Source organism: Homalodisca vitripennis, chromosome 1 (assembly GCF_021130785.1).
Source record: "Homalodisca vitripennis isolate AUS2020 chromosome 1, UT_GWSS_2.1, whole genome shotgun sequence".
Taxonomy (NCBI): domain Eukaryota; kingdom Metazoa; phylum Arthropoda; class Insecta; order Hemiptera; family Cicadellidae; genus Homalodisca; species Homalodisca vitripennis.
In genome coordinates, this window is record NC_060207.1 from 154,860,725 (window position 1) to 154,887,079 (window position 26,355).

The 26,355-nt window shown below is 32.6% G+C and overlaps 1 protein-coding gene across 5 annotated transcripts in view; it reads left to right on the forward strand.

Moving 5' to 3' along the window:
* The window catches only part of LOC124374291, a 1,063,620-nt gene that overhangs the window by 524,957 nt on the left and 512,308 nt on the right, over positions 1 to 26,355 (forward strand). For all 5 annotated transcript variants that reach the window (XM_046832534.1, XM_046832531.1, XM_046832545.1 and 2 more), the window contains exons 9-10: positions 7,226 to 7,539; positions 11,932 to 12,785. In XM_046832534.1, the coding sequence (XP_046688490.1) occupies positions 7,226 to 7,539; positions 11,932 to 12,785 (1,168 nt within the window). The remainder of the gene's footprint in view (positions 1 to 7,225; positions 7,540 to 11,931; positions 12,786 to 26,355) is intronic.

Genomic DNA, 26,355 nt, shown 5'->3' on the forward strand with positions numbered 1-26,355 from the left:
ACGTATTAAGCTAAACACTATTTGAAGGCGTAACGTTATGATGTATATTTGTCTTTAAGATAAATTTCTGGTTGAACGTAAAGCTTGAGTGTTAGACCACTTTATAATAAAGTGCATGTACGTTTACAATGGCATAATCATACACAGATTTTCTTGATCGTAAGAACAAGGTAAAATCTACAGTGCACATACACGGGCGAAGCTTAAGAAAAGTGTGCGAATCGTCGGTAAACAGCTATTTTATTATTATAATTGTTTACTTATAATTTATTTTTTATATAAGAGATATACTTGAAACATTTCGCTGCTGTAACGTTATTCACAACAGCAGAGCGGGGTTACGGGTATATGTTAGCGTGTCCTGAAGTAGTTCAGTGTCTGTCAGCTGCTATTGACAGAGTATCGGTTTTTAAAGTAAAGTGGCAATTCAAACATCACTCTAAAGACCGTGCATGACCGAAAGACAATATTACTATTTACAACATTTATTTCTGATAAAAATACAAATATAAATAACTGTTTGTTTCATTTTTTTAATTCTCTTAACGTATACATTTATGTGTAGCTAAAAGTTAATTACTTTATCTTTACAATACAGTTTTACATTATAATACCTCCACATATACGTGTGATATCAATACAAATATCGATACATATCAATAGATGTGATATATAACTACTAATCCACAAACATTACCTGATTATACTAGTTTTGCCATAAACTATGGTACTCAAAATTGTTCTTTTGGATAAAATACTTAACATAATATACAATTGGAAAAAAATGGCAACGCTAACTATAGCTGAAAACACCTTTTCATACGATTTAATTAATTATTGATCTCATCGTTCTTACTTCATAGGATGACCTATCAATTAGTAATATTCTAGTTGCAAATACTGTACTTACAATGTGATTATGGACTAACTACTAACAAAAAAGATGCAATACATTTGTATACACCATTTTGTATAATAATATAAAACACTAATATAATCAACAATCATCATTAAATGTTTGTAAAACTGTATAATTCAATTAGGACCTGATATAACTCATAAACAGAGAAAACTGCAACTAAGAATTTTTTTTAATAAATTTGGGTAATGAAATATGAGGAAGTCTGTATTAAAATTGTAACAACAGCTTGTGACTTAAGGCACTCAAGAAAGTTAATCGGGGTTAACAGAACACGATAACTGACCCTGTTTCTGTATATTATCTGGTAAATATATCCACTGTCATGGAAGTGGTTACTGTACTAACACTGCAGATTCACAGGTACAGGTACAGTGAACGGCAAACATTCAAAAAGTAATATTTTATTTAGCATTATTTGGGGTACTCTTTAACCTAAAAGGATTCCGAAATGCTAAATTGTTAAACGTTTTTCTAAATAATATTCGCCAGACCAAAATTTATAGCCACTATGAAGTGTTTGTAAGGATAAATAAATAGTGATTTGAGTATTTTATACATTATTATTGATAAATTCATAATTTATCCAAGTATGAAGACCGATTTTGATAGTCATGGTCTTGAAAGAGATCAGTTCATTACTCAAAGAAAATTGTAAAACCTATAATCAAAAAGTTTAGGCATTTAAGCTATAATTAGCTGTTAATCATTGTTGGAATTTAATTTTTGTCCAGTGAATCCTTGAAAAAGGTATTTAAAAATATTTACATAACACCGCATAAAGCATTTTATTTTACTTTCGGTAATAAGCAAGTACCAAGGGGATTGTCACAACATGCCAATAAGGGCAAAAACCTTACTAATTACACTCATATTCACTACTGACTTCTTTGAGAAGAGAGAGAAGTTTGAGTCTGATTTGGCAAGGAACGTATTTCAATCACAAGTCGTCCATTCACACCTAATCAGCAAATGAGTGCCTTGGTACTTGGCGATCTGCAGAACTATGTTCTCGATTATTTCAAAATAATCGTGTTAACCATAAAAATTCCATTTGAAAAGTGTAAAGAAAAGTACTTTTTATTACAAATTACAATTTTAGTATCACCAGTAATGTAAACATAATACACTTGGGCGAGTTCTAAAATAGGTTTTTGATTCTTAATATTTTTGACGTATACTGAAAGAAGAAGCAGTTAAAACTGTTTTGCCAACATATTGATAGTGTGGTTAAAGTGTCAGGTATCTGGGCCCAGCCAAGGGTCGTTAGACGGATTACCGGCCCTAATTGCTAAAGGAGCCTTGACTTGACCACTAATGGTCCATTAATCAACCCATTGTCCATATGGAACTGACTCAGTGCTATGCTGCCCCTACATTGTTTTATCATTCGTCCTGTGTAAGATCAGCAATCAATTAAAATAATTGTTTCGTATGGAGCAGTATTGTTATAATCACTTCCAAGACTATATAAACAATATAATTGACTCCTAACTGTCCATATCTGCTCTTATATCGTATGTTTACGAATCTATGTACGTTTAAGAATGTAAAATAACTGCTCGGTAATCTCCATAGTTTTCTAAATTCTATTTTTGAAACATTCTATTGGTGATACTTTTGTATTGACTTTCTTGTCTATAAGTGTACGGTAGATCTAAATTTGAAAAATTCAAGCCCCAATTTTAAAATCAGATCAAAATTATGTACCGCTCTCGATTGCAAAATAGATACAGTATTTTGACTAAATTATTAGTCAGTTATAACCAATTTTACAACTTTAGTTTACTGTTGTGATACTGTTCAGTTAATAAAGTCTGAGAAAGATAGGATAGATGGATGCAAAAATGTGGCTGGTTTTGTTGGTTTACTTACTTTTACCAGTATACAAAACTAAAAGGTACAAGAATACCAGAACAGGCGAAAGTATGAACTGAAATATTTGACTAAATTTAAAATTGTCTTGTTATTTATTCACCACTTCTGGTTCGAGTGAATTATATTTCTGACGCAGATGTTGAGTGTTATTAAAGTGTATATTAATAGCCATTGTAATATACTCTGGTCTTAGCATACTCTATAAATAATACATACATACGCAGGACTGAGAAGCCTACTTCTGTCAATACACAATTAATTTAGGTTGTAGGATGTATTAATATAGGTGACTTTGCCTTTTATATATGCATTACATTACTGACCAAGTATGGCATACTTTATATTTGCTAATATATACAGGTGAAATTATCTTTTTACTAAATAAAGCCTTTAATTTTCTTATATGTATAATTTCTTACTCTTTGCTAAAAAGCGGTTACAGAAAAGCTTGAAATAAGAAATTATGTAAATATCAAGTTTACTCTACGCTTTCAAAACTATAAATGTAAGCAAATTGAAAATAGTGGTTAAATAAAATAAATATACTCGTACAGTTGGACTGTCAGAAAATTATGTAAATATCAAGTTTACTCTACGCTTTCAAAACTATAAATGTAAGCAAATTGAAAATAGTGGTTAAATAAAATAAATATACTCGTACAGTTGGACTGTCAGAAAATTATGTAAATATCAAGTTTACTCTACGCTTTCAAAACTATAAATGTAAGCAAATTGAAAATAGTGGTTAAATAAAATAAATATACTCGTACAGTTCGACTGTCAGAAAATTATGTAAATATCAAGTTTACTCTACGCTTTCAAAACTATAAATGTAAGCAAATTGAAAATAGTGGTTAAATAAAATAAATATACTCGTACAGTTGGACTGTCAGAAAATTATGTAAATATCAAGTTTACTCTACGCTTTCAAAACTATAAATGTAAGCAAATTGAAAATAGTGGTTAAATAAAATAAATATACTCGTACAGTTGGACTGTCAGAAAATTATGTAAATATCAAGTTTACTCTACGCTTTCAAAACTATAAATGGAAGCAAATTGAAAATAGTGGTTAAATAAAATAAATATACTCGTACAGTTGGACTGTCAGAAAATTATGTAAATATCAAGTTTACTCTACGCTTTCAAAACTATAAATGGAAGCAAATTGAAAATAGTGGTTAAATAAAATAAATATACTCGTACAATTGGACTGTCAGAAAATTATGTATACCCAGAACGATTACATTTAACAGGTTATTTCAATTAATAATATTTCATTGCTGTAAACCATCTTTAGAGACCAAGATGGGATTTTTCGTAACTGAAAGACCAGTGGGGCGTAGCCCGGTGGCATGTTTAACAATAATAATAGGATTTTTGAAATAAGATTAGCTCTACATGTTAACCAGGGACCTTAAGAATTTTCACGCTGCATGGCAATACAATCGGTTGAATAGTTTAAGTGTGAAAGAAAAACACACAATCAAAGTCACTTTTGCATTTTAATATCAGTTAATATACCCTAGCTCTCATTAGGTCTCAGAAACCTACTTTAGCCAAAAAGCGGCTACTTCAGGCTATTGCAATCTTATTTCGGACTAAAATATTTCGATTTCCAAGTATAGTGTACCATATTGCTTACATAAATAAAATACGAGAGTAAACTAAGAAGTCTAACTCAGCTTAAGAAGCCGTAGGCCATTTAAATTCAAGACAATATATACATACAGGTATGTAGGTTTCAGAAAACTACTTCGGTTAAGAAGGTTCTACTTCCGGCTCTTGAAATAATCTTTAGCTCTTAGATATTCCCAGTGTTATAGTGCAGTTTGCCTTATTGTCCCGATGAATAATATATGCATGCATACTTAGCCTTGAGAAGCCAACATCAGTCTAAAACATCTTGCAATATAAGGTGAAAATCATTAAAAGTTCATACAAGATTTAAAAATAATCGTGTAAAACAGGTCTTGCTCGTTGAGGCATATTAATTAATGTTCATTCCACTGTTTTTTCATTCATTGTCATTGTCAAAATAATCGTGTAAAACAGGTCTTGCTCGTTGAGGCATATTAATTAATGTTCATTCCACTGTTTTTTTTTTCATTCATTGTCATTGTCAAAATAATCGTGTAAAACAGGTCTTGCTCGTTGAGGCATATTAATTAATGTTCATTCCACTGTTTTTTTCATTCATTGTCATTGTCAAAATAATCGTGTAAAACAGGTCTTGCTCGTTGAGGCATATTAATTAATGTTCATTCCACTGTTTTTTCATTCATTGTCATTGTCAAAATGCCATATTACAATGTCAAGGAAGTCCACCAGTTTTGATTAACTTGCAAAAATTATGTGCAAAAATTCACAGCTTTTTTCATTAAGGTTGGTTTTATAACATTGGTTTAACAGTATTTCCAAAAACAAACTTCAAACAAGAGTCCGATCCAGACATTGTCACTACACAGGATGAAAATCCCGAGCACATATCACAAGTACGAGGATAATAATCACATATCACACTAGCACAGGCTTCTTTACTTCTTTCAGTTCATTATTTTTGTATGTATTAATACCTCCTCCACGTGACGAAGAGGATAAATTCCGATTCTCGAAACGTTGTGTTATACCTTATAATCTGTGACGTTGGCAAATTCCGAAATCCTGTTATCCTTTCAAACCTATCATCGCCAATAACAAACTTTAAACAAACAAGTAAGGAATATTTTTTACGTTAGGTGTGTTTAATCATGATTAATTTACAAAAACGCTGTTTATGTAAGCATTTATTCGGAGCAAAATATATTTGAAGCTGTATGAATTCTACATGTACGTACATAGAATCTCCCCCTTCCAATGCCGTTATTGAATCACTCAACATATCACTCACTTACAGTTTATGGTTTGGCCCTATCATATCTAGTTAGATGAATAAGCAATATTCCTGAGTGTGTGTGTGTATTAATATAAACGTATATGAAGGTAATTTTAAATGATTTAAACTCTTTAAATATTTACCTGAGCTTGAGATTTCATCTTCAACCAATCTCAAGATTAGTTTCTTAGCTTTTACAGTTTTAATAAAACTCTACTGCTTCAAAGTCACTTTATTATTGAAATACGATTTACTCAACGAAAGCGGCAGTAAAGTTACTTTGTAATATCCATCTAAACAATGATCAAAGAACGAATGGGTCAAAGAGATTTAATTTTGTTACTGTCCATTTGCTTTTTCAGATTTTGTAACTGGATGTTAGCCTGGCAGAACTCGATTACAAGATAGCCAGCTCAATAATTCTGATAACCTTATAAACGCTTGTACAAGGGGTGGATTTTCACCCTCTACATCATCCCTGAATCCCCTTTGCCGCTGACAAATTGAATATCAAGAGCAATACATATAATATGACGTGAATGTATTGGATGGAAACTACATTTCTACATTTGGTTACTAAAACTGCACTTTCAGGACGATGATTAGTGAAACGCCCTTTTAAAAAAGTTTTTATTATAATTTAGATGGCAGACTTTATAATGTTTAATACTTTCATAATTAGCTGTAATCCAGCTTTAATAGCTTGTTTTCTTTATGAGAGTATCTATATAAAGTTTCTTGATTCGGTAACACTATATAATTAAAGTCATTAAATATCTTTGATATTATTTAAACATTTTTTCAATACGCTATTTATTTGCATTCAAACTCTTTACAATAATAAAATCTGAAGTGTTCACTTCGGGTTTTCCACCGGGTAGGAGTTACGCTGGGTACAGCAATAACCGATAAAATAAGTGCCCTGAAGTAAAATATTTTTCATTTTCAAGATATCGGGATAAAGGAGAAATAGTCAAAGAGGTTATAATTTACGTGCTGTGAAAGTTTTATCTGCCAGAGAAATAAATAAATAAAAAGTACATTGCTTGAGCAAAAGAATAGAGATGTTTCAAATGAAACAGCTAAGTAAATAGTTGTATGTCAATGTAAGACAAATTTGATAATATACAATTCAAGCTAAACTTATATTAATATAATTGTATAAATATAAAATATAATCTAATTTAGGTTCTACAAATCTATTTATAAATGTATAATCTAACTTTTATAAATAACATTCACCTAATATACAACGGAGAACTGAAAGTATACGCTTACCATAATAAAAAAGATCTTTAACCTGTATTAAAAACTACGTTAATTTTAAACAAATTCGTCAATAACTACATGAGACTGCCTTCTCCAGAAGAAAGAAATGAGCATAGTTAATAAATGTATACAAACACGCGCGTGCGTACACACACACACACACACACACACACACACACACACGCATTAAATTGTATAAATTGCAATAGCCTTATTTAATTTCAATAAACATTATATATATACTTACTTATTTATTTATTTATTTATACTTAATTTTGTTCCAGGCTGGACCCTGCAGACCAGTACTCCTCTAGCTCATCGTCCTGCCGGTCGCCCCCTGCATCGCCTCTCATCTTCAGCAACGCTCTCCACGTGGCTGTGGACCACGGGTCGGTGGAGGTAGCGCGCCTGCTACTCAAATATGGGTTGGAGCCTGACCAAGGGGGACGACTACCCAGTGAACCACCTGCGTCCCCACGGCGGCCATCCGGCCCACAGCCACCTTCTCGCCCCTGTTCGCCTCGGGCACCAGAGCCCCAGCCTTCCCCGTCTCCACCGCCCCCACCACCACCTCAACCACCGCCCCCGCCTATTGAAGGTATATCTCCTACCATTATATTGAATGCTATAGTTTCTCATTAAGTATTTCTAAACGTAAATCACCATCTAACTGCTCAAATTTAGAGAAGCTGACTTCTTGTACTGAAGGCTTAGAAGAACCCTTACAAAATGTTACAAATTCTAATTTCTTATATGCCATTTCCTTTCTATCTCTGGCGGTAAATACCTGAGACAACTTAACAACAAAATCTAGGACATTAAACCGCTATAGTTTGTATACAGCCCGTGATGACTGTACACGTTAATATTGACAGACTGTGCCAACTACCCTTCTTTATCTACCATTTCCATTCTATCTGTGGAGGTAAGTACCTGAGACAACTGAGCACAAATATCTGTGATATTACACCGCTATAGTGTGTATACAGTCCGTGATAACTGTACAAGTCAATATTGACAGACTATGCCAACTACCCTTCTTTATCTACCATTTTCATTATATCTGTGGAGGTAAGTACCTGAGACAACTGATCACAAATATGTGTGATATTACCCCGCTATAGTGTGTATACAGTCCGTGATGACTGTACACGTCAATATTGACAGACTGTGCCAAATACCTTTCTCATCTACCATTTTCCATTCTATCTGTGGAGGTAAGACAACTGAGCACAAATATGTGTGATATTACACCGCTGTAGTGTGTATACAGTCCGTGATAAATGTACACGTCAATATTGACAGACTGTGCCAACTACCCTTCTTTATCAACCATTTTCATTCTATCTGTGGAGGTAAGTACCTGAGACAACTGAGCACAAATATCTGTGATATTACACCGCTATAGTGTGTATACAGTCCGCGATGACTGTACACGTCAATATTCACAAACTGTGCCAAATACCTTTCTCATCTACCATTTTCATTCTATCTGTGGAGGTAAGTACCTGAGCACATATATATATCTGGGATATTACCCCGCTATAGTTTGTATACAGTCCGTGATAACTGTACAAGTCAATATTGACAGACTGTGCCAACTACCCTTCTTTATCTACCATTTTCATTCTATCTGTGGAGGTAAGTACCTGAGACAACTGAGCACAAATATCTGTGATATTACACCGCTATAGTGTGTATACAGTCCGTGATAAATGTACACGTCAATATTGACAGACTGTGCCAACTACCCTTCTTTATCAACCATTTTCATTCTATCTGTGGAGGTTAGTACCTGAGACAACTGAGCACAAATATCTGTGATATTACACCGCTATAGTGTGTATACAGTCCGCGATGACTGTACACGTCAATATTGACAGACTGTGCCAAATACCTTTCTCATCTACACAGTTTTCTACCAGCAGACCGTGTTTTCGGTAGGGTTGAAAAAGTCCTGAGAAAAAAATGTTACATTAATATCCAAGGAGCAATATTATGAAATATACAAGATTATTGGGGATATGAAAGTTTTGGGTGTTGGTTGGGAACTTTTAAACACAAAATCACTTAGCGTGCTCTTTAAAAATCTCCAATACATTTCAGAATTTAAGCGGATTGTTTTTGAGAAATCCCAAGGAAGTGTCAAGGTCAATGGCTTCAAAAACTATAGGTTTGAGGATGAAAGTGAACAACTTGGGGTTAAACTTCTGAAAAAAGGTGTCAAACTTTCTAATATCAAGAAAACGGTCTTGGAACCTTTACCACTCAATCTTCATATTTCAGCTGAAAAGAAAAAAGATGTGGAGAAACTGCTGAAACTTTTGTATGGGAAAGATTGGCAAAATGAACCTGAAAACGCTTTTAAATGGTACAAGACAATCCTGTACGATTTACCAGACGGCAATGACGAAGAGGAAGAAGTGTGTGACTGTCTGGACAATGATATTGGGCTAAGGATCTGATGATGCAGGTTCCAGAACAAACTGTAGACAACAATGTAGGCCACTATTTTACTTTTCAATCGACCTAAACCTGTTCATGTATCAATTTCAAATAAACCATTGATTTTGTATCATTTGTCTGAGTTTCAATCAATACCATTCAAAAAGTGTTTTATCCCATTGATATTCAATCAAAACGTGTTTTCTCCTTGAGTTTCGGTCAAAAGGGTTTTATCCAAAATTAAAATGCATTTAACTAGTTTGTTTTGAGGCTAACATCTGCCACATGTCTATTGATTATCTACGGACCATCTATACTAATAAATAAAAAAATCAAGGTTAAATCATGTGTTTCTGAGTTTCTATAGGTTTTTTTGGTTTCCTGTAAAATTGCATGAGAGTGAGAAATCACCTTTTGAATGTTTGCTCCTCCAATATTGACAGACTGTGCCAACTACCCTTCTTTATCTACCATTTTCATTATATCTGTGGAGGTAAGTACCTGAGACAACTGAGCACAAATATCTGTGATATTACACCGCTATAGTGTGTATGCAGTCCGCGATGACTGTACACGTCAATATTGACAGACTGTGCCAAATACCTTTCTCATCTACCATTCCCATTCTATCTGTGGAGGTAAGTACCTGAGACAACTGAGCACAAATATCTGTGATATTACACCGCTATAGTTTGTATACAGTCTGTGATGACTGGACACGTCAATATTGACAGACTGTGCCAACTACCCTTCTTTATCTACCATTTCCATTCAATCTTTGACGGTAACTACCTAAAGAAATATGCATTTTAGATTTCTTTAGATACTAAGTAAAATGAAAATAAATGTTCACGTTTTCTTATGTTATTGTTTCAAGAACACAAATTATTACAAAATCAAACATATACGTTTACGACTAAATGTTTCTGTACACGATTGTTACAGTTTATGAATATTAAACACGCATTTTGTTTGAGAAAGTAGTATTACAATTTTATGGATGTAGTTATAAAACCTTATTTACAAAAATATAAAAATACCTGTAAGTTTAAATATAGAATAATTAATTATCGTATTTTTATCATTGAATTCGTATTATTTTGCATCTTTTAAGAAATTAAAGTTTTTGTTCCCACCAATAAAGCAACAAAATATAGACAATTCAGGCGTATTTTATACTCCAAATAGCCTATTAAATGATTTATATGTAAAATGTTATAATATGATAATACTCTGTAGTACAAATAATAATAATAATAATAATATAAACCAAATAGCATTGAATAAATAATTTATTAGCAAATATTTTATCGGGTTGGGTTTATAATAATATAATTTTAGCATTTTATTTAATCAGAATATTTAAATAATAGCAATTTTCTTAATAATCCTGATGCTTATCTTAGTAATTGGCACTTATACTTTTAAATACCCACATTTCCGCTTTTATTAATATATTCATGTTTTATATTTTTCAATCTGGTACACCTAAATGTATTCATTTATAAGGATTTCTTTATCTATTTCAAAGACAGTGATTATATTGGTTAAACAATAACGGATGGCTTGTGAAATATTTCATAAAAAGGTGTGTTAGGAAATATGTGTAAAACGAAACATACACAGCTATTTTACAAATCTTGTAAATAGATCAAAAATATTTCTTACATATTATATACTCCTTAAAAATATCATTAAATTAATTTTAATATAGGTTGGGCACGAAAACATTTACTTTGTTTAGAAGAGAAAATCGTGTATCCATTTTTTATAGTACTTCTTGGATTGAAGTTATCTTAAATGTAATTTTTTTGACCAAATAAAATTAACCTACCCATCCCAGACAATTTGAATTGTATAGTTAATGCAATTATATTTGCTTCAATTGTTCCTTTACACTATACAACTAAACAAATGGACTAATGTGGCTGCAACTCGAAATAGACAAATAATTTCATCAAATGGAACGAGCTAAATTGTGTAACACAACCTAAACTGTCTAACACAACCTCAGACAAATTTTTAGAAATAAAAAGGACAACAATATTAATAAGTGAAAATTTTACCTACGTAATATGCAGGGTAGTAGTTAGATAGATCTTGAACTTGATTCAATTTTAAAGCACTTTTTAATGTCCTCTTCCTTTAATTCAGGGTTATAAAAAGTTAATCTTGTTGGCACACAGAATATAAAAACTTCATAAGAAGAAAGTGATGTTTCCTGGCACTAAAGAAGTTGATTGTTTACGTGCTTTGCAGAAATTACTGCTCTAAATCTTAAATATGATGGCCTTAATTACCATTATTGTTAGCTTTCACAGCTTTTAAAGCAAAGTTGTACCATACTGTAATCAACACAGTTACGTTTTACTTTGCTAAGTGTTTTACATAATAAAATTACATTAATTAAATGGTTTTAAACTAGAATTAAAAGTGTTCCACAATTAATGCATAATGTACATTACTTCATTGTTTTCTCTAAATGCACAATGTAAAAATTAATTTAATCGATTCATTAAAATAACTCAGACTATTTTTGTTTCAGTTATTCCCCAGGAAATTCCCCCGACTACGATTCCGTGTTCCGCCAAGTACCTCGAGCCAACCATCGCCCCTTCCGTCCTCACACCTCTCCTGGCGGCGCGGCGGGTCAGCTGGTTTGCCCCCTGCTCGCCTCCCGATATGAGCAAGAAGCGGCGGGCAACCACCAAATCTCTTCCCCGGCAGCGGTCTTTCTCCCTCGAACACAACAACCAACTGTTAGGTCCCGGAGGCTCCTGGAACACGGAGAGAAGAAGTGTCTCCCTGAAGTCCAGTCCTTTAATTTCTCCTAGACCACCGGAATCTGCAGTCTCGCCGGCGAAGTTGAAAGCCACCATGCCTGAGAGAAGTATCTTCGCCGAATTGAGAAGAAGCAGTGAAATCTTCAAGAGCATATTGTTAAATCTCTCCATGAAAGATGCGGAACAGGCTGCTCTTGAAGATGACGAAATCAGTGGGACTCCCACCGAAGAACCTCAGATTGATGTGGAGACTCTGCTCGCGGCTCACGAGCAGAGGAAATTAGCTACATACCAGAATGAGAGTGGCTTCTCTAGTACTTCCTCTTCGTCATCATCTTCCCCCTCGAGATCCTCAAGAAGCTCTCTGAGCAGTCCTGATGAAGAAGATGAGACGGAAGAAGTTCTCGGGATTGGCTCTCCCTGCGTGGTGTCTGACAAGGAAGGCCCTCTGTTACGAATCAACGGTAACATCGCCCCAGAGAAGATCGCCAACTGGGTAGAAACCTACAGCCGTCAGTACCTGTTTACCCTTCCAGCTCTCTTCTTGGCTGTAGTCCGAGGGAATGCAACTCTTGTTTACCTGCTGCTCAAGTATGGCGCTTCTGTTAACTTTCAGGTAAACTTCTTATCAGTTACACCTTGTTCATTTGTTTTGTTTGCTGTATTTTAAATTATGTAATTATCTATATTACTTAAAAGTTGACCACATACCTATCGCAAACGTTTTAAACTTCCCACAATCTAGCCCAAACAGTTATATAAATTCCAAAAATTTAGTGTCATTATTAACAAACCACTTTTTAGAGGCTTGAACTACATCATTTTCAAAACTGGCATTGCTTGGACGGATCAATTCGATCGTTGGTATTAAATCCTTTTGCTCGTCTGTGTTTGTCTTTATTGCACAATTTAAATTATATTACCAGGATCTTTTAAACATTAGCACCTAATGTAGTACTTGGTACCTACAGTAGAATGGTAGATTTAACATGTGGTGGACACTACCTCTCAATATTTCCATGTCAATATAATCGTAAAATTTTCAAGTGTTTAGTAACTCTTTAATCATGAAACCTTAGAAACAGAAATTTGTGTTAATCGTATAAATATCTTTGTAATAACTTCATTCAGTTAAAATTTATCTGAAATTATTTTTGTAAACATGTTCATTTATAACGGTTAAATTAGATATTTCTATAAATCTAAACAGCCATAATCTTGAAAAGTTGAGTACTATTGTTATAAGAAAAGTGTAAATTTGTTATTTGAACACTTTTTTTTTCAAAAATGCGAATAATTGCCATCTTGAAGCGTTAACCAATACGGTTAAAACTGCTACACATACAAGCTATGAGCAAGTACTGCCTTTGTACCATTTTTACTCTGGAAACTTTAAAAGATACGGCAGTTATCGTGTTCACAATCTCGCATTATATTGTATTAACTAATAATTCCGCAATACTGTATGCTACTTAGAACCTTGTACGCCCGTTATCTGTAAATCTTACGAGATATAAAAAATACGAAAAACAGAATATATTGTAAATGACCTGAGAATTTCAAATAACATTTTTATCACTATAATGCATTATAACATAATCATGCCTCTTCCAAACTTTGAATATCTGCCATCTTGAAACCTTAAAAAGTAACGAAAAATGTTTTTTTTTCTGGTAGCGTGTTCACAATTATTTATTCGAAGTTGTATACAATTTGTAACCCCTATATCACGAGATAAAAATAACATGTGAGGACAAACATTATTTTTAATGACCTGAGAATTCCGATTTTTGTTTTTTGCACTATTATGCACAATAACTTATATATTACCATTATTTTTGATACTTTAAAACCTTAAAATCTGTCTTCCTATCTTAAAATCGAGATATCGAAAAAATCCAAATTATAAAAGTTGTTTATAATTACCTAATATATTAATAAAATGTAACTTTTCGGCCTACGTTCAAAATTAGTTAAATTTTTTGCCCTATTGCGAATGGCTGCCATCATGTCATTTTCGATTCGTTAGGACTGGCTAACGAACTGATCTAAATTATGTGTAAGTTCGGTTTGGATCTAATTTAGTTAGGATTGGTTAAAACATTACGGCGGTTATTGTGTTCACAAGCTTGCGTTATACTTTATAAGCTAATGCATGCATACACACGCGATCATGCACACACATGTAAACCATCCGCTTTTGGTAGTTTTAAATTCTGGGGATCATTCAAAATTCAATAAAAAACCTTCCTAAAATAATTATGTCATTAGGATGATTGCAAAAATGATATAACTAAATGAAAAACGGTTTATTTCCAAATAATTTTATAAATGATGATTATTTTAATTATAACTATGTATTGGTTTTACTAATGTTCCTGAAATGTTTACAGATTGTTATGGAATTTATTAAGTTCATGAAAATGTCTTCCTTGGGCTATTATAACGTAATTGTTATATGGTTCAAGAAATCGATGACTAATGGTTATACTTACACAGGGATCTGAAACCCTAATTAATTTGTCGACAGCAAAGCTATTTTAAACACTGAAAAGTTTAATTGTATTCCGTACAATTTTTAAATTATCCCTAGACTAAGCTACTTATTACTTGAAACACAAGAAATAAACAAGAAGAAAACAGGGAAGAAAAAACATATATGTACGTCCATGTTAAACTATGTTTAATATATGTTGAGTGAAATAATACTACCAACAAATCTTAGAGATTTATTAACACTAGCATCGTATGCTTAACATGACAGTTACTATTTAAAGATTGATTACTATACTACTCATATCGCTTTAAGGCATGGTTCACAAATCATATTAGCATATATTAGGAATAAAAGGTAGTGGTAATGAATTTTAGCATAGATAGTTGGTATTTAGATTTATGAATAAGGAACAAACCTTGTGGCTTAAAACTAAGAATCGTAATTAATCATGTTATTCTATTTTAATTCCATTTTAATGTGATATCTTATATCAAAATGAAAAACATTATTGATAATATTAACAATTATACCAAACATTATAAATGTTATTTTAATGTATTACATTCGCATTTTCCAGTGTCGTAGTCATTTAATGTTCCTTATATCACTATTCTCGGGTCTTTAAAACCTTTAAAAACATCAAATTAAACAAAATTAAAGAGTTAAGCGTTACTATTGACTCACTGTTCACAAGTTAGTCAACTAAGTAGGCAAACAGATACGGCATACAAGTATTTAACAATCTGAGTAGAGTTTCACTTTTTAATTTAAACCATGAATAGAAACGTATTACACCTGTGATCTTCATACTACCCCGTGTGTAATCACCCGCGCTATTGACAAACACAACAAGCCCTGCCACACATAGTGTAAAGTAGATGATGCAGATAGAGTGAGCACAGATGCTCTATCAAACAAGTAATTAAAATGTAAGACTGTGCCACGTGGTGAGGTAGTGCACACTTTAGTGTTCCGTCCTACATACTGTAAAGTAGATGATGCAGATAGAGTGAGCACAGATGCTCTGTTAAACAAGTAATTAACATGTAGGACTGTGCCACGTGGTGAGGTAGTGCACACTTTAGTGTTCCGTCCTACATACTGTAAAGTAGATGATGCAGATAGAGTGAGCACAGATGTTCTGTTAAACAAGTAATTAACATGTAAGACTGTGCCACGTGGTGAGGTAATGCACACTTTAGTGTTCCGTCCTACATACTGTAAAGTAGATGATGCAGATAGAGTGAGCACAGATGCTCTGTTAAACAAGTAATTAACATGTAAGACTGTGCCACGTGGTGAGGTAGTGCACACTTTAGTGTTCCGTCCTACATACTGTAAAGTAGATGATGCAGATAGAGTGAGCACAGATGCTCTGTTAAACAAGTAATTAACATGTAAGACTGTGCCACGTGGTGAGGTAGTGCACACTTTAGTGTTCCGTCCTACATACTGTAAAGTAGATGATGATGCAGATAGAGTGAGCACAGATGCTCTGTTAATTAAACAAGTAATTAACATGTTGGACTGTGCCACGTGATGAGGTAGTGCACACTTTAGTGTTCCGTCCTACATATTGTAAAGTAGATGATGCAGATAGAGTGAGCACAGATGCTCTGTTAAACAAGTAATTAACTTGTAAGACTGTGCCACGTGGTGAGGTAGTGCACACTTTAGTGTTCCGTCCTACATACTGTAAAGTAGATGATGCAGATAGAGTGAGCACAGATGCTCTGTTAAACAAGTAATTAACATGTAAGACTGTGCCACATGGTGAGGTAGTGGCACTGCTTAGTGTTCTGTCCCAGCCTGGCTTGTCGCTGATAATTACGTGAGGAGAATACCAATTAGGCTTCTAGACACCCCCGTCGCCGGTTTTGCATTCATTGTCTTGAAAATGTTTATCTATATTACACAATAAAAATTATATTATGAAGTTAATTAAAAAATTAGGACCTAACACAATACTTGCACATATTAAAACTATTTTCAACGATTACAAATAATAAAAAAGAATGGCACGAAATCAATCATATTTATAATACTATTTTAACTGTCACAACTTTAGTTCCATTAGTTTTACCAATGACAAAAAACAATATGCCCCAGAAAGTTTAAAGAACATAACTATCATATAAATTATTATGAATAGAAAAACACTATAATAATGTAAGTTACTCTTCATTTTACCGTGTTTTTTTATTTCCTCAATTTTACCCACCCACACACACACACACACACACACACACACACACACACACACACACACACACACACACACACACACACACACACACATATATATATATTTGACCTGAAGACGCGAAAAGCGAAATATAGTTAATTAATATTAATATGTTGGCCTTTTTCTACATATATATATATATAAAACAACATATTTTTCCTCCTCCTGGAGTGTTAGGTGCGTTTACCAAGCAAAAACGTTTTGATTCAAGTTTATAACAATTTAAGAAATACTAATATTAAGAGGAGAAGATTAACGCAACAGTTTTGCGTTGATTCAAAAGTGTTGTAAAATAAAACAAATTTTGCATTTTAAACCAAATGTGTGAGATATTTATATGCGTTTGAAGTTAAAAATATATTTCAAAAGATTAAATAGTAGTACTGTCTGATGACAAATTTATTTAGTTTCCGATACAGTATTACTAAGGAATTCCCCAAAAGCCAATATAAAAACGCGCATCGGCGAGCTTGCGGCCGCGAGGAATGCCAACAATCGCGATAACCGGTGGTTTGCTGTTGGGGGGGGGGGGGGGAATCACAACATTCTGCGGCACTGGTGCAAGGCAAGCTTACGTAGACAATATTATTGCGAACCTCCTGCATCATATATTTGAGTATAGGAATCAGCTGTTCGTAAAAAACATCACTGATTCTGCTGTAAATAATGTTTCTCAAATTTCGTGTATTTTGTTGCCATTTAACTAATTTCAACATGGATTTAAAAACGTGTATTTATTAAATACATGAAATGTACGTTGTGTGGAACCTAATGTAGTATTTAAGTCCAAATTCATAATAATTTAAAGTACTCGTATTTATGTTTTTCAATATTGAGCCATATTCATAAATATGGATTATATTTCATGAATAATATAGCAAGATTATAACTTATACTTACAGGTAAAAGGTTAAAGTAGAAACATTTTCCGATTCACGATGCATATCGATTGTCTTATATTTTCAGAGATATCCCATCCTCGTAGAAGACACTTTCTTTGCCGCATAGGATGTCATAACAAGCAACGGTAACGGCTGCCTGTTATCCCTTTGTCAACTAGAATCGCTGTTTTGTAATTTTAACGCGACGTGTCATAATATTGCTGTGTAACAATATTTTGAAACATCCAGCCACTCTTCAATTATTAAAGTATCCAACAATGTTCATTTAGATCATTAGAAAAACTTGATTGAATAGGCTTTAATAATCAGCATACTTAAGTCCGTGTTATGTAATATTCAATTTATTGAAAACATTTTCCAAATTAATCTTGTAGCTCACATGAATATATTAAAATGTAAAAGTCACATATATTCCAGTAGTGTTGACTATTACTACATATCTATTTTCTGTTTGAAAATCCCATTTGTTTTGTATTATGTAATAACTATTTTCAAATAGGAGTTGAATTACTTTTGTTTGTTCAAGACAATAATCTTAAGGTGCCGCTCACAGTTCTGTAACATTCTTCTTAGGATAGGCTATTCTCGGGATCTCAGTATATTCCAATTTCATAATATCAGAGATCGAAACCAGGATTCGATCCTTAAATCCATCATGAGGAGGGATAGTGGTAACTATCTCTCATTCAACCTTTGATATAATTTAATTTATTAGTTTTCAAGATATTATTTTGTTTATAAAAAAACACATACATACAGACAAATGGGAAACTAAGCAACGGAGACCAATTTTCAAACGGTAAAATATGTTTATCTTGACCTGACCAATAAGATTTTATACCTTTGTCCAGTGAGTTACGGAATACTCTGCAGATTGTTATATTGTTCACATATCGATCATTGTTCATTTTTATTTATTATATAACAAGTAGTGTGGCCGATTCTAGTATCTCAGGAATTAAAAAAATGCAATCCATCAAAATTTTAATGTAAGGATAGGTCACGATATTTGCATTTTTAAAAGACTTACTGAATTTGATTTTTTGCGAAAACAATAAATAGATATCTGACGATTATTATTTATTTTAGTTTGACAATTTAGAGTTATCCAAATTATGGATTCCTTACATTCAGTTTTCATAGGAACTATGAGTGGCCTGAAAAACAAATGAAATTTTCGAGATTTATCCTAAATATGTCTGAAGATAAATTTAAACGTAGACACAAACAATAAAAGAATTTTGGATCACCTTACCGGCTACGTAGGAATTTAATATTTCTGTATTTAATGTAAATTAGATACATGTTAGTAACCTTAGTAGTTGTATCCTTCTTAGTTTTCCTCTTACCCCCCTCATGGGATGCTCATATTTTATAATCATTTGAATATTCAATATATAATAATAATAATAATAACAACAACCATTATTAATATTGTTATTATCAGATTACAAAGTTTCTAATTTTATGTGCGCTATTTCATGATCTCGTATTACTATTATAATATATATATATATATATATATATATATATATATATATATAATAGTATATAACATATATACATAATAGTATATAATATATATATATATATATATATATAATAATTACCTACCTTTTTAAATTAAAAAAAAACATTACAAACTAATCAAGTGTGTTATATGGAACAAGGTTTTTCTATATGTATAAAATTAAGGTCAGTAAGTATATAAAGACTCAAGGTAGTACGCAACAATTATTCACTTAGTTTATCTAAGAAATTAAAACCACAATAAATGAAAAGCGATACGCGATTTTTCTAAGATTCCATCAAAGAAGACCTATTACAGCCTGACACATCCCGAGCAGTAATCCATGAATAACTTAGTAGGTGGTCACGGGAAATCCTGGATACCCCGGCTTGTTAATTTCATACTTTTTGATGTTTCTGAATCGCCAGTGTCACTATGAGTTTAATGGGAGGCAATAAAATTCTATTAGGAAGATTGTGGATTGGCTCCAAGATTGACTGTCAAGCTCCCTTTGTCGTCTGCTCACAGATATGTTGGCGTTGCTGCTCTCCAGATTCCAGAGACGTTTTAGATTAATCATTGAGACATAAGTTTATAAGAAAAAGTAATGGCAAAGTCTGAACCCAGAGCGATGCAGCTGTATAATTATATTCAAACATATCAGTTCGGAGATTCAACTTCAGCATCAGTGTCTTACAACTCTCCCATAAAAGGTGCTAGAAAAAGGCCTGATGCAATCTAAGATGATTCAACACGTATGTTCATGCTTTAATTTTATGAGAAGTATTTGGATACGTAATAAACACTATGTGCGATTAGGAGATACATTCCAAAATCCATCTACACAAAACCACATAAACGATCTTTCTCACAGTGCTAATACATTAAACATTCAAAATATGCATTTTGCTTATATTTTACTGTAAGTTGTGTCTATGCTGTTTGTATAACAATAAAAAAGAATTTTTAAGTATATGTTTTAGTTCTTTAACAATGCACATGTTTAATAATTTACCCGATGCTGTAATACAACCGGTTATGTATCCAAACCCATGACAGTTAATTGCTGAAGTTTTAGTCAAACGACAAAAACAAACTTTGACTTAAGAAGGATTATGATAAAATCTCAACTTCTTGTTGACATCATTCAAGCAACATTAAATATTGTCATGTAATAGTGGTCGGTATTACAAGATCAATGGCGTAAACACCTACACTTTCAAATTATATTGTTTTGTTTTGGAGCGTAAAATAAGTCTATGTAATAAATTATTATTCAAATGAAGAACTTACTCCGCTGGGACTTACTTGCCAGTCAAGCATGTCTACAGAGACCTTTTTATTAGTCAAATTCTTTGAATTCGGTCATTTATTTTACACAATATATTTTTCAAATATATAATAATACAGATTAAGGACCAAATGAAATGCAATGAGGTTATTTGCATTACGGCAACGACGACCAAAAATATATAAATATTAAACCTATTATAAAAGGACTAACCTCTGTTCAAGGTATCTGACTAAAACCGTATCAAAACTGTGACATTGATATATCCTATGTTTGATATACAGTGAGGTAAAAAATGAGCTCAAATTTATAATAAAAAACATAGACTGTTTTCCATATTTCAAACACATTTTATAACACTTCGATTTTTCTTTAGTGCGTCAAGCACGGTCGATCCCTGCTTTCCAACAACAAAAGGAATTGAAATATGGACGCAGGTATCCTTAATAATGTTTAATTTTATTGTTCTGAATTTCCACATACATTACTATGTGAACCTTGCCACATACATTACTATGTGAACCTTGCCACATACATTACTGTGTGAACCTTGCCACATACATTACTGTGTAACCTTGCCACATACATTACTATGTGAACCTTGCCACATACATTACTATGTGAACCTTGCCACATACATTACTATGTGAACCTTGCCACATACATTACTATGTGAACCTTGCCATATACATTACTGTGTGAACCTTAGTAGCTTCAGCACCTCTGCCAGCCATGTTATTCAACCTACAGAGAGTCATGGACTTCAGATCCCCCATACCTACCTAATCCTGCTCTTCAGTCACAAATAGGGTCATTCCTAATCAAGTTTTCGTCTCACATCGTTTTGAAATGAAGTTGCGTTAAAACCCAAGACAATGATTAGTATAAGCTTTGCAACCTGCTAAGCATGTACATAATGGAAATGAGAAACCCACGGAGAGGAGTTATCAACCTCCACACAAGTGTCAGTATGATTTATCTATCACACTTTTGTGACTTCGATTCACTGAACCTGTCCAAAAATATGTCATTCTGTGTTATATTTCAATGTTATATGTACCCATTCTCTTGCCATTAAAATACCCATTTCGATACTTACAGTTTGTAAAACTTATACAGCCTTCTTTCTTGTTTACAATAGATTTAATTTACAATATGTTTGGTTTTAAAATGCCTTTACTCATGGTATATGGTGGTTACTCATGGATGGAGATATACCATATACTATGTTAATACAAGAGATATGGTAGCTTAGAGTTCCTTAATTGTACTCCATATGTCAAAATTGTGTTGTTTCTATTAAACTGTATTCCAGTAGTGATCTGAGAAGACAGAATATATGACGAGTGTCACGTTAGAATACGTTTACTACAAAGGTAGAAGTGCAATGCAAAGCGGCCACATAGCTCATGTTGTCCACTCATGCTTTAGTATGCTGTATGCGTCAAGGATAATGGTGATTTTAGCTAATACTGATTTTACCGCGTACAGGGTGAACAAGTGATGAGTTATTACATTATAATCAAAGATACCATACACCTACTTTATCAAATAAAGGCAACGTTTTACTTATGTTTAAAAAAACATCAAAGGACACCATCATAATAAATCATAATTGATTTACCCAAGTAGTCCAAAAGTTCAGTTACAAAACTTCGTTCGAAGCCGCGGGTAACAGCTAGCTATGTGTTAAAAATTAAATAAAAAACGTAAGCTTAATTTTATTTCCCGGATAATAAACACCGTTCTTCGCCACACGGAGGAAAAGTGTCTAATTTTGTATTTCCACCCTTGGCTCCGCCCTGTTTGTAAAAACATGATTGCGCATCGTAAAACAACCACTAAGAATGGAAACTTTCAGTGATTAAAAGTACTATTCAGTAATTTATAAAGCAAACCATTTTTTTAAATTGTATTTCTTGTTAATTGTTTTTTAATATCCTTCAATATTTTTAATGGCATAATAATAGAAAATAACACGTTTAAACTTACAATCTCTAGTTTTTTAGATACTGTAGTATGATAAAGTTGAATATATTTAAATGTGTGATATATATAACATTGTTCTGTAATTCGCTAGATTATTTTATAATCCAATATGGAATCGCAGCTAAAAATGTCATTATTGCTATTATTAGGTATTTTATTTGTACTCCTTGATTTAGAATAAGTGATCATGTGAAATTTCAATGTTTGTTTCAAAATTATCTATGCATTAATTAATATATAAACGTAATTAGAGTACTGATTTGGTAAAGAGATGGTTATGTAATACTTTAGTAAATGTATTACATCTAATATGGTTTGTGAATTTCAAGTGAAACTCAGATAGAAGCAAAACAGTATTTATTTTTCACTAGCACAAACTGTGATATTTTCCGTTATTAAACGTAAATCTAAATAGAGTATAAAATATGTGTTCAGGTAACGTTGATTATTTTAATTGTAACAAGTACATTGAGAACTCTGAGGAAGCGTAAACTTGAAATCCCTAAGTAAATCAAGTTCTCCGTGACGATTTGATTGCTGAAGTTTCAGTCAAAGAGTGAACGCCAAAAACAAACTTGAGTAAGAGGATTAAAACAGAATCGCAGCTTTTTGTTGGCAGCTTCGATGAAATCCGGTGTGTTACTCCGTTTAACAACCATAAGCGACTGATTACAACATCCTCGCCATTCTATAAAAACGTTAATTTGTACTCGTGACATATGCAAAATTAACTAACAGTCTCTCTATAGCAATTTATTCGCTCCTCTAGGACTAGAGCTTATATTTTAATAAACTAGTAAAATACAATTTGTAATCAATCAACGAATCGTTTAGTTTATATAGACTCTCGCAATCTAATCTATTTTCATTATCCCTGCAAAGTCTTGCCTATGCTACGAGTTATCGCATTTTACAAAATTAAGGCGAAAATGGGTTTGATTAAATTTAACTGAAATTTGATGTACAATTATTTCTTCGTGGCTAATGTGAATACCATTAGACTACTTGTCTCCACTATCGCTTCATATGTTATAAAATTTTCTCAAGATGCAGATTTAATTTCACGCATTCTTTCCCTCACCTATTACTACTGGTCACTTCTTACTTTCGCGTCGTCTACCCTTGCATGGTAAGCCTTTTGAATCGACCAAATGACCATCTCTTATTTAAAAGAAGGTAATTTATATTAATTATTTTTAAGGAAACCTATTTCCTGTGTTTATACTTTACACTCACACTATTTGAAACATTTTTTATAAAAGTAATAATGATTAACTTAACAAATTATAATCAATTTCATACACACTTGATTTTTCTACTTGTTCAAACAACATATAACTTCTTTACTTAGAATTATTACATTGCATATTTAGAATATGTTATTTAACCAAATTTACCATGTTAATTCCATGTTAATACTCTGCGTGAGAACGAGTAAAAGAAGCTGAGAATCTCCTCATGAAACTTAAACCTAAAAGGACCACTGTACCTCTTTCCGGAATGATAGGATTTGCATTATTCTCCATTTTGGTGCTAGGGATCATATCCTGTCAAAATCCCATGAGCAGAGAAATCGGATGTTGAGGCTAGTTCTTTTGCAGCCTCTTTCATTGAAAACGGGATATTCCCCCACTTTTACGTTAGCAACACCCTTTAACAGAAAGGGAGCTCCACCCATTCCAACAACCATCCTTCGCAGTAGACAAGACCAATGGATCCCCTTTTTAACTCCAATAACTCGACATTTTCAGTTAGTGATGTGTCGGTCCTGGACATCTATGGAGTTATTCTTATGTAAGTGAGACATCGGTTTTTACTACGCCCAATGTAGTTTCCATTGTAAGTGTTTGTGCCAGTCAGATCAGAACCCTCGTGAAGATTTTTAATGTCATATACAAAATTACAGTTCTGATTAAGAGTCGCTTTTCTAAATATCTTTGTCTTGTGTGATAAAATAAACAAAGGGTACTGTTTTCCTAACCAGTGTTTCAACAGAAAATAAATATCAATTATGATTTACACCTAGTATAAGTACGTGGCATGTATGTCGAGTTTAATTATTTGTAAAACACCCAAACTTACAAAAGGGTTTATTCTTAATTATTCTTAATTTAAAATTCTACTGAACGTTGTAAAAAGTCCGTTGTAAACCACCACTTTTATAATTACCAGGAGGCCGGGCGAGTTTTATTGTTGCATTACTTAAATAACGGAACCTGCGTCCATCTGAATTTCTGCAGGAAATCTCCTTGGGATTAAGCTCACATGTTGTCTGGTGAATCCCTTCTGTTTCATTTTTTGTTTGGAATTATGTAACATGAGTTATTAACACTGTGTAATGCGTTTTTCACGAAATAAAGTTATCTACTTTAATTCCTTACAATGTTTTATTTTTATACATAAATATGGATTTAAACTTTGCAAATATTTTCAATCCTCACGCTGAAGAAGAATCAACGCATTCTTCAAAGAAACAAATTATGTTTTAAGATCAAAGCAATAATATTTTCACACCTAACGACTAAAATTCACCGGTGGCTCATTAAAGCTAACGTATTCCTTATAGGTATGATAATTCTGTCTTCACTGGCGCCTGACTCTTTGTGAATAGCAAATGGTTTTAATGGTATTCAGCAGCAGAGATGCTGTCTTTCTGATTATAACGTCATGTCGCATGATAATTACATGGTTATTGTACGTCTGAGTTGGCTAAGTAACAAAATTGTACTGTTGGAAACTGTGACCCTCTAGTAAGAATAATACAGTGGACAAAAATGGTTGAAACATATCGATCTCAATTCAAAAACCACGGTTTAAAACATTCAATATATGTCAGAAATAACAAGAAGAAACTTTGTAAATATTCGGTCTGCAACATATTATTTTTAAATAATTCTGTGAATACAATTAGAATGTATATGTTACGCAACTTAAAAATCTCTTAACAGACTTTCAAAATTGTTCGTAAACCGACAAAAACACATTTTTTATTTCGTACGTTGAGACAAAATAATGATATCATGATAATGAAATAAACATGTTATAGATTTCTTTGGCTATGTGGAAACTATAAAATATAATATGAACGGGATCTTTCAACTTCAAAAAGTAAATCAAAACAATTTGTAAAGTACTTTTTTAATGTTTACTTATTTAATTCTGTTAAAAAGCATTCGATTGTCTTTTTCAGTGAATAATTTGGTTTTTCTAATTGTCAAAGACTGATTTTCTGTATACGTGACGAGTTCCCGATTTACAATTATTTTAGTATATCAAAAAATACAACCATCTCTGTATCTTAGAAATTACAGCAAGCTAAATAAAATTTTATTTTGTTGTATACTTAGTTTTTTTTCTATTTACAAAGTTCTCTTACAATAACAGAAGACAATTAATAACAAAGGTGTTAACTAAAGACAGTTAGTGTGGTTGCTTCCATGAAGTATTATTGTTGTGGTAACTTACTGTCAATGCATTTTTCGTTCAATTAAGTAACTATTTTAGGTTTCTATTGGCATAAAAATACTTGAACGGTAATTTATACATGTTTTGTTTTATCAAATTAATTTTTGATCATGCATATCGAAGAAGTTATTATTCATTAAAGGCAATGTCATCTACTATTAGAAATAGTTTCTGTTTGTATGACTTGTTATTTAGTAACAGACAAATACTTTACGATACGTGAGTCTTTTTTATTACACATTATATATAAAGAATAGGTGCTTAAAAGGTAAACCGACGCCAGAAAA